The sequence below is a fragment of the Anticarsia gemmatalis genome, chromosome 21 (assembly GCF_050436995.1).
Source record: "Anticarsia gemmatalis isolate Benzon Research Colony breed Stoneville strain chromosome 21, ilAntGemm2 primary, whole genome shotgun sequence".
NCBI classification, from domain to species: Eukaryota; Metazoa; Arthropoda; class Insecta; order Lepidoptera; family Erebidae; genus Anticarsia; species Anticarsia gemmatalis.
This window is the reverse complement of record NC_134765.1, coordinates 8,793,745-8,808,438: the sequence shown is the minus strand read 5'-3', so window position 1 is coordinate 8,808,438 and position 14,694 is coordinate 8,793,745. Positions and strand designations below refer to the sequence as shown.

Below are 14,694 nucleotides of genomic sequence, written 5' to 3'. Positions count from 1 at the left end.
GGTGTATAAACGTATAATATATTCAAGGTCATTGTATATCTACGTGGCATGATAATAAAGATACGCTTATTTATGTTGAAAAAAGTGGTTTTGTTGTTTGTTGTCACATTGTGTTAGATTTGCGTAATTTGTCAGATTTTGTCTTTTCTTTTATGTAGTACAATGATAATATTTCGTTTTATACCTATACTTAACTACCTATGTTTAACTTTATTAAAAGCATTTTAGTAACTTGTACGTAAACCGTCAAAAACTATATTTTAAGTCTTTCCTAGGTATATTCTAATTCTTTATACATCCGGTACTTGTTATCTTTAATAGTTTTTTAATAATAAAACAATTATTGGTATACCTACATTTCATTTTGTTAAGTTTTAGACTAAAATTCAAAATAAAACGAGTCTATGAAAAAGTAATGACACTTTACTCCTAAGTATTTGTAATAAGCAATATTTTAATTAATCACTTATTTATTTTTCAGTCGTACGCCAAGAACGAAGGATGGGAAGCATTCAAGTCTTGCGTCAAACAAGAAATGAAGAGCGCTGTCTAATTTTAACACCATTTGCCATACTTTATACGAAACTATTTGGGATCTCCAATACAACAATTAAAAAGTTATTATCTAAGAAAATATTTAAACCAATGAATAGTATTTGTTATAAGCGACGGCGAATAATAGTGATATCCAGCCATCTTACCTATTTATTAACAATTTATTTACCCTAATGGAGTAGACCTCATAAAAAGTCGCTATGTAAGATCATACCTACCTGTATTAAATTTAATAATATATATAATTAACAAAGCCTAAAAAAATTACTTTTAAATAAGTTGAAAAACGAAATGATTTCTGAAAATTGGTAAAAAAATAATTTAAGATGTTAAATAATCATTGAAATCTTGCCTAAATTGCTAAGACTTTGGATTGTTATCAAAACTTAGATAGGTAGTTGAATTTACAAAGATTTTCACTTTAATCATTAATATTTAATGTGTTTATAATGTTTAGAAACACACGGGTCATAAAATAATGTAGACAATTTTATTCGTCATACTTGCTAGAACATTTTCATCGAATATTAATTTATTATAGATTAGAAAAGTACTAGTAACAGCACCTTTATAATCCAATAATTAAAAAAAATCTTACTTTATTATGTAAGTCTAAATAACATTTTTCTTAGCAAATTAACGCACAATATTTATTCTAATTATAAGCTCTTCAGTGACTGTTTCAAGTGAGATAAGAGATTAATTAATTATTTATTACAAAATAACGTAACATAGAGCTGTTCAAGTCATAAACTTAGTATTTCAACCTGTTTTAGTGTTAATTTAACTGTTTGTATAATTTCGTGTGATCCTCTTAATTTAATAACCATAAATAACTATAAAAAGAGCAAAATGTATATTATCGGATGGTAAAAGAGAAAAAAAACGATTTTTACTACTATTGAATAGAATCAGAAACTAGAAATAAACGAATAAAAACTGATCAGCGCCCCTGACGTATTTTGACAGAACTAATTGAGTATGAGTGTTGATGTGCGGGGAATTTTATAAAAATCAACCAAGGATTTTTGCCATCCACTTTTTTGCTTATAATGCATGCTGGTACATGCTTCTATTTATTACGAGAGTTCTAGTTCAAAGCAGTAATTACTTAATCGTGAACAAAACGTTTGCTAGTCATGTTATGTAGTGTACAAACATAGTTTGTTACTAGTTACCATTGTAATCTAAGCTTATTTATTCATGCCTTTGATCTGATCTAATAAATGTTTTGATTGTATATTGTGGTTTTTATTTAATTGCTATAACCTTTAAAACACCCATCATTTAAGTTTTTCATAATCTAACTCAAGCAGTTGGATATACTTTAACTACTACTTAGGGTCTAAAAAAACATGTTATTTCAGGTACTCGATCACAACTAGTAAATGACACATATTATAATTGATTTATGATGGAATCGAACTCACGATACTTGGATGCAGTTGCAGTGGAAGTGGCGAGCACCTTCAGTAGCAAACTAGAAATATATGACTGTTTATACATCCAAGACAAACCTAGCATATAAAGAACTTTACTTAACTTTCCACAGTCAATACTTATTTCTGTAATAATATTAGGGTTAAAATAAAACAACAATGTAGAATTAAATATATCTTTATAACATCGAACATCAAATAGCGTCTGTACATCTATACAATATTCGCTCGCGCGTAACCTAAGTAATAAATTAACGACAAATTATAATAATCACGAATTAATTATACCATTCGACAATATTCTTTTATCTATGGACAAATAACATGAACAAAAATCCACATATTTTGTAGTAATATCTGCAATGTAAGATATTAAATCAAACAATAATTTACACAATATTTGTTCACATACACAGGGGTCTACAATAGGCCATATCATAAAATTATACAATAATCATTTGGACCATACATTTGGATACCAAGATTCCATTTTGCATTGAACAGAAGAATCCCCGACACAACGAAAATGAAAGACAATCTGTCGAAATTCTCCCAATGAGATCGCAATTACTTAAAAGATAGCCAATAGTTTAAAAAAATAACACAATACTGGACAGTCTTAAATAAGGTTATCTGTCACTTTTTTATTAACACTTCTATTACCGATGTTTCAGTTCTTTGCTATATTTTATAGGATCTTATCATTAATATAAAACAAAATCATATATTAATACCCTATCTTTAAAGATTTTGAAACAGCATCAAGAATATACAAACAAAAATAACCAAGTGGAGGTTTGTAATACACTTATAAGTTGCATAGATAAAAGAAAATCCCCGAAGCGCCCATCACCCCGCGAGCGCTAGCTACAAGAACCACTAAGGCACTAAAGGCTCGTGACAATACGTAGCGGACACAATGATGATGTTTTATATACGTATGTTTATATACTTGCTTACCAATAACTAAATATATGATCGAGGAAATGGCTTTGAAATGCTTAACACTTTATTTGTTACCTTTAAAATTAAACCCTCTTGTTCTCATTCTAAAAAATAATAGTAATTCTGTTTTGTTGGTTGGTTGGTTTTGAAAGCGCCTGTTCTGACTTAGACAACTATTAATAATTTTAAGTTATTTAAAAAAACAATACTAAAAATATGGTAATTATTTCTGAGAGAATATTACCTAAATACTCGTCACTGGTTGTGCGTAATGAAAATCTTGATTATCGCAAAACTTAACGATTATAAAGAAATCTAGAACTTCACATAATTCATTTCAAAACCATTTCCACAAATCATAATATTCTACATTGTAACCTTTAGCACAAACAAAGAACCTTCGAAAAAAAATTGAGATCGTTAACTTCCGAAGGGTTACCAACTAAATACTAAACAAAAAACCCAAAAAAAACGTATTTATACGTTTTAAAATTATAATAATTACGAGAGAATTCTTATAAATATTCGTTTTTAATACTAGCTCCTATACGTTAGTCGAAAAATAGGGTTTTTAAAGTCTTAAGCGATAGAGTAAGCTTCGAAGTTAAGAAAGTAAGTACTTTGCGTCTATTGATGTATTCATACCGCAGTTATGTTTTGTAGCGCAAAAGTTCGGAATTGGCTGACAAAAAAAAAATATTTATAGTAAGAATAGACTATGTTAAACGACTGTTGTCTGTATTTTAAATGTACAGTAAAATTCAGCAAATAGATATACGAGTAAAACTCGAAAAACGTCATCTTAAATTCTCATCAAAATTCTGTCTCAATCAGCCTGCGACCACGACCAGTGCAATCTGCACCAAAACGTGAAGCATTCTAAGGTAAATTGCAGGTTCGCATCAATTCCCGAATTGTAAGATAATGTTGTTTTAAAACAGTAACTGCGGTATAAATCCACCATACATACTATTTACAATATTCTGAATCAAATTCATAAATATTAATCACTAAAACTGGGTTATTTCAAGCATATATTTTCTTATATCACTTTGTTATATATCCCAGAAAAGATATGTATATTTTGCTAAAGTCTGTGACCAGATGATAGCGTTTATAATGAAGTTTGTTGACCTTTGAATGTTATATTTATTGCAAATATTAATAATTAACTTTTAATGTTTGCACAAATTAAGTCATGCCGTGATTCTTGTTGCAATAATTCAAATTTCAATCAATACTGCAAATTAATATAATAACTGTCTTTCTAATAAAATTCGTGTAAGCACTGATTATTATGTTATACAGTGTTTTCTCTTTCTCACTCACATACAGTTTCAAAATTGATTGAATGTGACAAAACACATTAAGTATAACTATTCAGAGCTTACACAATACTTATCAGTAAAGATTGCTACACACATTTGGTTCGGCATTAATCGGCCAAGCCAGGAGGAAAAACCGAATACATGTAGATGATGTCAAGCCGAATTAACGAGTCGAGTCGATTTTGTAGTTCAGTAAATATTGCCGAACCAACGTACTGAATTAAATATGTGTGTAGAAAGCTTTAGACAGCTGTAAGTGACGAATATTTTTCAAAAAATTGTTGTGACTTTTTGCCATAAGTTTGTCAAAAGTTTATGATTTTACGTATACACATTGTAAATTGAAGATCAGTGGAAGTCAGGACGATTGAACAATTTTGTCCTAAAAGTGATGTAGAAAAGTGGTTATATTCCGTTCATATCTAAACACATTAAACGAGATTAAAGAATAAACACACTTGTTTTAATAAATCTTACTTCGATTGTGCGCGTTCAGTGCCTTTTAAACGAGATTCAATCGCATTAGCGCATGTTTTTTTGTGTGACACATATGCGCGTCATTTAATATTTAATTATATAAACACAACCTTTTCTGAGCTGAAGTCCCGCGTCGTTGATAGGTATAAAATACACCACATAAATACGTCTTAACACAAGTACCTACATAAATTAATATTTTGAAAATGCTACATGAACGCGAGAATCGCAGCAGTCACGGGTGGTAATCATAATGGTTATAGTGTCTATAGGTATGAACGGAACTTAATATTCTCTTTTATTTTGTAACTAATAGGGTATATAAATAGTGAGGTCATATCCTAGTGAGTTGGTCTTGTTACATAGTTAGTGAGTGTTGAGCGGTTACTTATAGATGGTACATGACAAACTCGGCGGTGCTCTCGCCGTCCAGCGCCTCCGTGAGCCGGTGCCGCAGCAGGAACGATGCGACCACTCGCGCCACCTGCAACATTAGTAATACGAGTTATTTACAAAAAAATACTATTATATGAATCTGTTTCATGTCAATTTCATTCATATTTATTTTAACTATATTATAGTCAGAAAGAATTGGAATGAAGGAGACAAAAATAGAACTAATTAAGCAATTTATGTTTAAGTTCATTTTTAATTAAGCAATAATTATAGTTCACCTCTCCGGGAGAATCTTCGTGCACCGCATGACCGCACCGTGTCAGCACTTGCATTTGAAATTTGCCTGAAATGAAAAAATATAAATTCAAACTCTTTATTTGTATAATAATTTCTAATGTTTACACTAATACTACGAATTTGAAATTAAGCATAGTTTTCGAATTAATATATTACTTATTAATTATTGACTTTTTTGTTACTTAGTCTGGCCGTGTCTGACCCATGTAAGGTATAAGTTAATTAGTTTTATCTTATTATATAAAATGTCCATGTCACAATGTCTGTTACCATACTTCTCTGAAACGGCTTGACCGATTCTCATGAAATTTTGTGAGCATATTGAGTAAGTCTGAGAATGTTCATATCCCTAAGTGACACTATTTTTTTTTATTTATATGTCAGCTAGTTATAATGTAATATTCTTACCCTGCATCTGTCCGACGGTGAGCTCTCGGTCCAGTCCGTCGATGGAGGCCAGCAGCAGCAGGCGCGGGGCCCGCACGGACAGGAAGGCGGCCGACAAGCCGCGGAACCAGCCCGACCAGTGCCGCTCTGTCTTGGACAGGTCGATGCGCCACTTGTACCTAAACAAATTGTATTATTATTTATTCACTACAATTGTAAAAGAATACTGCCCTAAAATTCGCAAACAAATAATAGATACTAAGTACGACTAATGTCTGGCACATTAGTCGCAGTTATCTATAAACTTTGAAATATACAACCCACATAAATATGGCGTCTGTGGTTGATCTTAATTACTGCGCTGAATTATTTCAATCAATTGTTCAGAAAATAGTTACTCAATAAGTATCGACAGCTTATTGAAAGGATATTTAACTAACCGAAAATATTTACTGGACTTTACGCGTTTTCAGTACTACAAGTTACATCTATCTAAAATTACGCGAAATTAGTTATTGTTAATCTAAAGTTAACGAAACAGAGAAAGGCTATCCTAATCTTAAGCAGTTAGCAATAAAAAATCCATCAGAATTATCTTACTTCATAGCCGTGGGTCCGCCAGGACAGTCTCCGATGGCGGTGGGTTTGACGAAGGTGTTGTCTTCCTCCTCCCCGTCCCCCTCCTCCGCGATACAGTCGGCGCGCGGCTCGTGGCGCGCGGCGGCCACGGGCGCCGGGTCAGTACTTTCGTACGACTCGATCTCGTTCGTCGCTAGCAGGTTGCTCTCGCAACTGAAACATACATACAAACTTAAACCAAGCCTTCTTCCCATAGGTGTAGAAGAAATTAAATAGCAATGGATAAAAAATATCTTAAAAAGTCTAAAATAGCTCCCTGTGAGATGATTTATTGGGTTCAATGATAACTTTCTTTAAAAATTTTAAACTATTCATAGGTCCAAGGGATTTTATTTAATTAAAATCATATAATTATGCATTTTTCTCTGGTAAAGTAGTGAAATATGTGACAAAAATATGTAAAAACAGTTAAAAAGTGGTATTGAAGAACATACATGAAAACTGTTTGATTGTTTGAAATTTCTTGTAAATAAAATACATAAAAAATATATTCAGCTATGTTTTTACAATATAATAATAAAATCTAAATGAGAAATACACAAAAATACTAGAAAAAGTGATTTAAAAACACAAAAAGAATCTCTCCGGCGGGGAATCGAACCCCGGTCTCCCGCGTGACAGGCGGGGATACTGACCACTATACTACCGAAGACTTACGAAAGACGTCGAAATAGCGGTTCAGTTACATACACTCACATCAAAATAAGTGTGAAGTTTTTCTAAACAGATATAGATAAGATAATTCATGTAATTTCTCTCAAATTTAACTCGTTTGCGACTTGATAATAATCATAAAGCAAGTAAGCCTTTTTTTATTTATATTGATATTGTGATAACAAAACATTACATAGCCCACCTATTTAAGCAAAAATTAAAAATAACATTGTAAGATTGATACTTACTTTACAATTTGACTTGGCATAGACACCTTGGCTGAATCGACATTGCGTACTTGACCACTCCTCACACTAAAAAAATAAAAACATATCAGTAATTAATTATAATTTTTAAATATCACATGCTTTTAGACAATAAAATAGGATTAAAAATACTGACCACCACTCTATGGCGTGTTCAAGACTCTTGAAATGAGTAGGCCTGCTCCTAAGGAAGCTCTGCATACTGGCCAAGGCATCCATTGCTGTGCCTGTAACCATAAATTTACCTTATCAATTTTTAGTTCAAGGTTCCTTCAATGCATTCTGTGACAACTACCAATAAAAAAAACACAGTAATACAGTTTCTGCATTTATTTAATGGGTTAGGTTTACGACTTTTGAATAAGAACTAATGAAAAATATTCAACTATCTTGGATCGCAAAACTAATCAATGATCGTTAATATTTTTTTGCATACACTTGTATTTTTTCTATCAACAATGTTAGTCCCTAAAACACGTTACCTGATCCGGGAATGAAACCCAAGATCTCGTGATCAGCAGTCCTATACTTTACCACCCTATTAAAACCATAAATATAGCACGCATTCTCTAAATATGACACATACCTTCAACAACATCAATAACTGCAATGCCATGTATGCAGTGCTCCAGCGATGGCTGGAGAGCAACTCGGACAGCTATAGCACCTCCCATGGAGTGGCCCACCAGTACCAGTGGTGGAATACCCTCACTGAACAGCTTGTGGAGAACTTGTTCTACATCACTGGAACATTACACAATAATATTATGAAAGGTATAACTATATTATGAGGATAGTAGTGACATTCTGTTTTTAAGAATTGGAATGTGACTGGTAAATAAACATTATTTTATTTTATTTTTTTTATTCTTTAGTCTCGGACTATGGGAGTCATGCATCAGCAAAGGCTTCTAGAAAGATTCTTGTTGCATATAATTTTTTTTTACCCCATAACTGTCTGACTACAGGGCAAGGGTCTCCTCCCAAACAAGAATGGGTATATTATCTAAAGGAAATATGTAATATTTAATTTGCCAATATGCCTATTGCAGACTAGAGCTTAAATCTGTAACAAGCATTGTATAAACATTTGCTTCTGTTCTTTAAGAATATGTTTAAATATAAATTAAAAGCAGGGGCAGAATTTACAGATTACGCATTTGTATCTCCATACAAATCCTTTGTTTTAACCTGAAGAATCACAAGCAATGTATTGTTTTACCCACAGTGCTGTATTTAAAAACAAATTTTCTGTAGACTGTTTTATAAAAAGGTTTATTATATAATATACTCACTGCACAAGTGTTTCAATACTGAGATCATCAGGATCTGTGGCTTTTGTTTCTCCATGCCCCCTCACGTCCATAGAGATGACTTGACAGTGGATCATGCTGGTTATCTCCTCCTGAATAGTTAGAAAAAATACAGTGAAATGTAGTTGTCTATGCAGTACCTCAATAATTTTATTCTAAAAAGATTATTAGATTCTTATACTATTCTATTAGCGCTTATTAACAAGGAGTTGATTATTTTTACAATGGAAATAGTTGTAGTAAGGAACTCGCTTCATTTAGAAAAGAGGGCAAAGGGATTTTTTTCATTCAGGATTTTAGCATCATAACAGAGCAATATTTATGTATTAAAAAATCATTCTAATAGCTTTACTATCACATATATGAAGCATTCACCACACCTTTAAATTTTATAGCAGTTATTTGGTATAGATTAGATCTAAGCAATGATTCAAACCATAATTAAATATTGCCAGCCAAATTACATGGGCAGTAACTTGTTGCTGAGCCACATATGTATATCTAACAACTGCATTATATGTGAATACAAATAATTATATAACTCACAGTGAACAGAGACCAGCTCAGGCCCGAATATCCTCCACCGTGTAATGTCACTATCCTGGGTCTGTCCGGATGATCCGGTTCTGGAGATAGATACACCTTGAAGACCCCGCCGTCAGTCTCCACATCCACAGTCTTGTCGAAGTACTGCTTCCAAGAGACGGGAGTATAGTCTTTGCGACGACCAGCCCCGAACGGAGCCAACCTTGAACACAAACATGATTTAATACAACATAGACATTTTATCAAATTGTTAAAGAAAGGCATTTGGCCATTGGTACTTTTTATCTAATATAAAAAGCTTGTTTAATGGAAAATGTATAAAATCATATCACTCTGCTAAGTAATACCGAAATGTGATTGTTTTCGTAAAATAAAATTTTGTTTTCATACTTCGATCCTGAACTTCTTGGACATCTTGGCGGCAATTTGTTTTTCATTATACTTTTCTGTAGCGCAGACATGTTGTTAGAGTAATTCAAGTATTTCTGCAAATCAAAGGAGTTACTTTCTGTGATTATTTTACTCTTAGAACAGCACAACACAAATATTTTGATTTTTAAACTATTATCATTCCCGGATTAACCCGGTTCTCCATTTTGTCAATATTAATTCTACCACAGATAAGTTAAAAATGTAATGGGGAAATAAATATTCATAGAGTGGAGACTACCAACTTTACAATCGTCCAGACAATGAATAAAAACCGGAAAAACCGAATGAATAAAAATAATAAATATATTGGAATTTTCCCCAGTGAATATTTGTATGTACAGTACAGTATAGTTTTTGTGTTTTATTATAATATTTTTTATATTGGGAATTTGTTATAAGTTTTTATGTTTTTTTTTTCACATTGATGTAAAACTGGGAACACTGTTTTGACATGACATTTGTTTGCATCGACGAATGACGACGATTTCTCAACTACTTTGTTATTTTTTAACAAAATGTTGCGTTATTTCTTAAATTAACACTGAATTATAAACATTAAAACTACTGCTTATCATTCTGCCTTATATATTTAACCATTACACGCTAGATCATGGCTGTAGACTTTACAAAAATATGTCGAATTTGCCTCGAATCGAACAAATTAACATACGATATTTATACCTGTTATTATGTGAAAAGAAACACTCTATATTGTGATATGCTAGCAGACTGTACTAAATTAAAGGTAACTACGTATTCAGCGTCAATTTTATGTAGCAAATAGTATCAAAGAATTATAAAAACTTCAACGACTTGTTATTTGTTTTAGCCTTCTGTAGACGATGGTTTACCCCGTTTAATTTGTAAGGAATGTAGCCGGCAGCTTAAACGTACATACTCGTTCAACATACAATGTGAAACAAGCGAACAAAAGTTGAAATTCCTGTTAGAAAACTCATCAGAACTTGACTCAAAGACAGTGCAAAATGCTGATGGTAGTTGTGGCGCGAACGTTAAAGATGAACTGCTGGTTGAATTGGAAAAAATTGAGGATAAAAGCGAAACGAACGAATCAACACAAGTGCCGATATTCGATGATAATTCTAAAGATGAGAAAGATAATATCAAACTAGGTAAGACAAGTAATTTGATGAATGAGTTACTTAATCAATGGTGTAAGTGTGTATATTTTAGTAATATGGTAATATTTCCAGAGCCACTGCTAAATGATGATGGTGATGATAGCTGTTGGGATGCTGATGATGATAATGTTTTATTAGAAGATATGAAGGTGAAGAAAACAGGTGATAGCATTGTTTTTATGCACATAATTAAATAAAATTATAATAAATCAATATATTTTTCTATTGTTACATCTTAAACTAGAATTTGATATTTAATTAGAATATTGTAAGTATTGTAACTCATTATTTAGCCTGGTAGTTTCTTTGTGGTCTTATGGCAATTCTTTTTTTCTTTTTAAATTTTTAGAACCACTATTGGATAATGCAGAAAACAGTTGCTGGGAAGCTGATGATGATGTGATGTTACAAAGAGTTAAAGTTAAGAAAACAGGTAAGAAGCTGCATTTGCTTACATAAATAAGATTCTGGAAAATAATAATTCATAAGTTATGTAAATTATTTTTAAATTATGTTTTACAGAGGCTGAAAATGAAGAAGACCGACCTAAGAAGAAAAGAGGCAGAAAGAAAAAAGGTAATTTTAAGCAAATATTTAGCTCGTATTTGTATTGAAATTTACCAGGTCTTCCAAGTAGTTGGTTTAGTAATAATAAAAAGTTATCATTAACTTTTTGATTGATGACATGGTTAGACATCATCAATATCATATTAACCTCCACCTAGATATAGAATCTGGCATTTGAGACATAAAATTTAATCTTATGGATTAAAAAAGAAATGCAATAATATGATATTATTTTTCAGTGTATGTAGAAGGAGAAATTCCTCGTCTGCCGGAGAGCAAGCTGCCTCATCAGTGTGACGTGTGCGGCAAGTTCCTCAGTACTAAGAGTAATCTGAAAGCACATAAGTTGTGTCACACGGACCTGAGACCATACATGTGTCCCGATTGTCCTGCTACTTTTAGGTGAGTGTGTTATGGTGTAATATCCTACTAATATTATAAATGCGAAAGTTTGTGAGAATGATGTTTGTTACTCTTTCACGCAAATACTACTTAACCGATTACAATGAAATTTGGTATATAGGTAGCTGAAGAGCCAAAATAACATATAGACTACTTTTTATCCCAGAGTTCCCAGGGGATCGGGATTTACACGGGAAGGGCTTCCACGCGAACGAAGTCGCGGGCGGCCTCTAGTACTTTATGTATTACAGTTTATCATGAATATTGACTATTCAAAAGAATAAAAATTGCTTTTAAGTAAATTCATGAATCACCCTACTACCAAAACCTACCCTTATAGCAAGAACTCATTAAATTACACATTTTTAGTTATGTTGGTCTAAGTGTATTAACAGAAATAACAGTAACAATCTTATTGTCTGTCTTAAATGTTTTTTTTTTTTCTATCTAAAAGATATTAACTTTTTAGTAAATATTTTCAGAGGTCACAGTGCATTGTTTCAACATAAGAAGGTACATACAGGCGAAACTCCATACCATTGCGAGTATTGTCCAAAGCAGTTTAGCAGACGAACAGGACTCGTTAACCATATACGAATGCATAAAGGTATGTAGTAATAAATCACATTTTTAACATAGTGCAAACATGTATTTTATGTTTCCCTTCTTTGTTGTTTACCCAACATGTCACAGAATCACATGAACCTGGTCGAAAGTGAATAGTATATATGGACGAACGGTATATATTCTTGATTGAATAGGGGTCTACATCATTCAAAATAATAATAAAAGTGTCATCTGAAATATAATATCTGTTCATACATCATTAGGTGTAATGAGTTTTACTGCTTATATGACAGTATGTTGATTAATTTACAAACTTTTATGTTTAATTTTCAGGTGAAAAGCTGTACAGTTGCGAGTTATGTTTCAAGACGTTTGTCCAGAGTGCGCAGCTATCGATACATATGAAGCGACATAAAGGAGACAAGCCATACCTCTGTCAAATTTGTGGGAAAGGTATGTCTAATCTACTTGGGACTTTAGTGCACCTTTTAATGTCAAATTATCAAGTTATTTAAAAGTTACATTTTCCTATGTCTATCTATAAATTCACATTACAGTTAACATATTTGAGTAGCCATAAATATGAATTAAACAATCGTTAACTATTTCGATAGGAAATTATTTATTAGATGGCGCCCCAAGCGCGTGATAAAAATATTTTATTTTTACATTACATTACAGGTTTTCCTATCAAAGCCGAGTTGAAGGTCCACCAGCGCATTCACAATGGCGAGAAGCCGTACTCCTGTCATCTATGCAGCAAGACCTTTGCCACGTCTGGAAACCTATCCATACATATTAGGATACATAATAAGGAAGTGAGGTAGGTCAACACTTTTTGTTAATGTATGTTACTTTATAGTTATTGATAACAATGTAAGCTGAGTTCTTAAGGCAAACACAATAAAAATTGAAAGCTGTTTTTTTTTTTGCATGTAATAACAATAGTCTATTGACTACTGAGACCATTAAGCGCAATATTCGCAATATGATTCCCATTATTTATATTGAATAGAGCTTTTTAATTGAAGAATATAATAATGGTTACTTTGGTTTTCAGGTACAACTGCAAAGAATGTTCACGCGGGTTCGTGACATGTAGCGCATACAACGTCCATCTGAAACGACATAAAGGCCAGCGGGACTACCACTGCGAGTGCGGCAAAACATTTTACACATCATCTGCGTTAAAACAACACAGAGTCGTACATACTGGCGAGAAGAAATACCAATGCAAAATATGCGATAGAAAGTTCACCCAAACAAGCCATCTCAGTCGACATTTTAAAAAAGATCACGCCAAACCAAACGCCCCTGTACCTTCTTCTGCACATTATAAAGTACTGGTCGAAGAGAATAAAGACGTTTTCGGTTTATTGCACGGCACTATGCAAAAAATTGGCGCGAATTTGAACACCGATGTAAAATGCGAAGGATCATAGTGATGTGCTTTAGTAAGCCTACTATTTTATAATGAATAGCTACCTCAATATTAAAAATGGCAGTTCTTTGGTTTATAAAGATTTTATTCTATTCAGTTGGAATTGAAAATGTATCTCTTTTAGTCACATTTAATGAGATTACCGCCTTGAGAAGCTCGAATTCGGATTATTGTATGTTGACTTCAAATTAAAAGATCTTTATTATGTAATATAATTAGAACAATATTATTTTAATTATCTCGAATGATGTATGTACATAAAACTATTTATTTGCGTGATTTATAAAGAAAAGTTAATTTCTATCTATTTATTATTCTATAACTTGTATTATTATTATATTGCAATGTTTGTGAGAAACTATGTGTGTCTTGCTTGTCTAATGATCTAGATTAAGTTACCAATTTGATATTCTGAAATAAAATAAATATTTTTGTGATAAAGAAGTGTGTACAATATAATAAATTTGAATAAAATATGAGTACTTTTATTTTATTAACATACTTAACAATAATAATTGACATCCTGCTTTCATTGCATCTGCTAAAAGTTGGGTTGCTGTTGCTCCTTAGCTTGAACTACATGAGTATCGGCTATAGCATTAAATAAGACTTCGTCTAATAAATAATGAAATTATTAGGCACCTATCTTATTTATATAGCATTTTTTTTTCTTTAATTAAAAAACATTTTACCTTATTCTTTTGTTAGTAGACTTATTAGTCAAAACCATTATGGTTAAGTGTAACTCTTCAGACTTCTACATTATTATTAGGTAGTAAGGTTGAGTGAGATAAATTGGGGTCACAGAAACAAGAAGAAAAATTGTAAGTGAAACGCTGAATACTGTTAAAAGTGCTTACAAAGCAATAACGAAACGTACAGGTGTATAACGTTTCGTTCA

The 14,694-nt window shown here is 32.1% G+C and overlaps 3 protein-coding genes and 1 non-coding gene across 7 annotated transcripts in view; 2 read left to right on the top strand and 2 right to left on the bottom strand.

The window, feature by feature from the left end:
• MICU3 (Mitochondrial calcium uptake 3) overlaps window positions 1-1,795 on the top strand; it is a 97,215-nt gene extending 95,420 nt beyond the window's left edge. For all 4 annotated transcript variants that reach the window (XM_076128267.1, XM_076128265.1, XM_076128266.1 and 1 more), the window contains one exon: window positions 482-1,795. In XM_076128267.1, coding sequence (XP_075984382.1) covers window positions 482-553 — 72 coding nt within the window. In that variant the 3' untranslated portion in view covers window positions 554-1,795. The remainder of the gene's footprint in view (window positions 1-481) is intronic.
• A 361-nt stretch (window positions 1,796-2,156) lies between these two features.
• LOC142982018 (protein phosphatase methylesterase 1) lies at window positions 2,157-9,871 on the bottom strand. Its single transcript, XM_076128268.1, has 10 exons — window positions 9,633-9,871; window positions 9,243-9,444; window positions 8,679-8,788; window positions 7,970-8,127; window positions 7,520-7,610; window positions 7,366-7,431; window positions 6,425-6,616; window positions 5,846-6,003; window positions 5,419-5,483; window positions 2,157-5,228 (listed from the first exon to the last, which is right to left on the bottom strand). Exons 1-10 carry the CDS (start codon window positions 9,701-9,703, stop codon window positions 5,133-5,135), a joined length of 1,209 nt encoding a protein of 402 aa, XP_075984383.1. The 5' UTR covers window positions 9,704-9,871; the 3' UTR covers window positions 2,157-5,132.
• TRNAD-GUC (transfer RNA aspartic acid (anticodon GUC)) lies at window positions 7,044-7,115 on the bottom strand. The gene has a single exon. It is a non-coding gene; the product is annotated as a tRNA-Asp (tRNA).
• Window positions 9,872-10,135: 264 nt separating the features above from the next.
• LOC142982319 (uncharacterized) lies at window positions 10,136-14,261 on the top strand. Its single transcript, XM_076128760.1, has 10 exons — window positions 10,136-10,419; window positions 10,504-10,807; window positions 10,889-10,978; window positions 11,166-11,249; window positions 11,339-11,392; window positions 11,623-11,785; window positions 12,268-12,392; window positions 12,686-12,805; window positions 13,034-13,175; window positions 13,413-14,261. Exons 1-10 carry the CDS (start codon window positions 10,285-10,287, stop codon window positions 13,792-13,794), a joined length of 1,599 nt encoding a protein of 532 aa, XP_075984875.1. The 5' UTR covers window positions 10,136-10,284; the 3' UTR covers window positions 13,795-14,261.
• The last annotated feature ends 433 nt before the right edge of the window (window positions 14,262-14,694 follow it).

Excerpts from the sequence above, each read along its gene's own strand:
- LOC142982018 (XM_076128268.1), bottom strand. The coding sequence starts at position 9,703 with ATGTCTGCGCTACAGAAAAGTATAATGAAAAACAAATTGCCGCCAAGA. Across the intron at positions 8,789-9,242 it reads TGAGCTGGTCTCTGTTCACT|GAGGAGATAACCAGCATGAT; the intron begins GTGAGTTATATA and ends CTAACTATTCAG. Across the intron at positions 6,617-7,365 it reads ATGCCAAGTCAAATTGTAAA|TTGCGAGAGCAACCTGCTAG; the intron begins GTAAGTATCAAT and ends TGTATGTTTCAG.
- LOC142982319 (XM_076128760.1), top strand. The coding sequence starts at position 10,285 with ATGGCTGTAGACTTTACAAAAATATGTCGAATTTGCCTCGAATCGAAC. Across the intron at positions 11,786-12,267 it reads GATTGTCCTGCTACTTTTAG|AGGTCACAGTGCATTGTTTC; the intron begins GTGAGTGTGTTA and ends AAATATTTTCAG. Across the intron at positions 12,806-13,033 it reads CTGTCAAATTTGTGGGAAAG|GTTTTCCTATCAAAGCCGAG; the intron begins GTATGTCTAATC and ends ATTACATTACAG.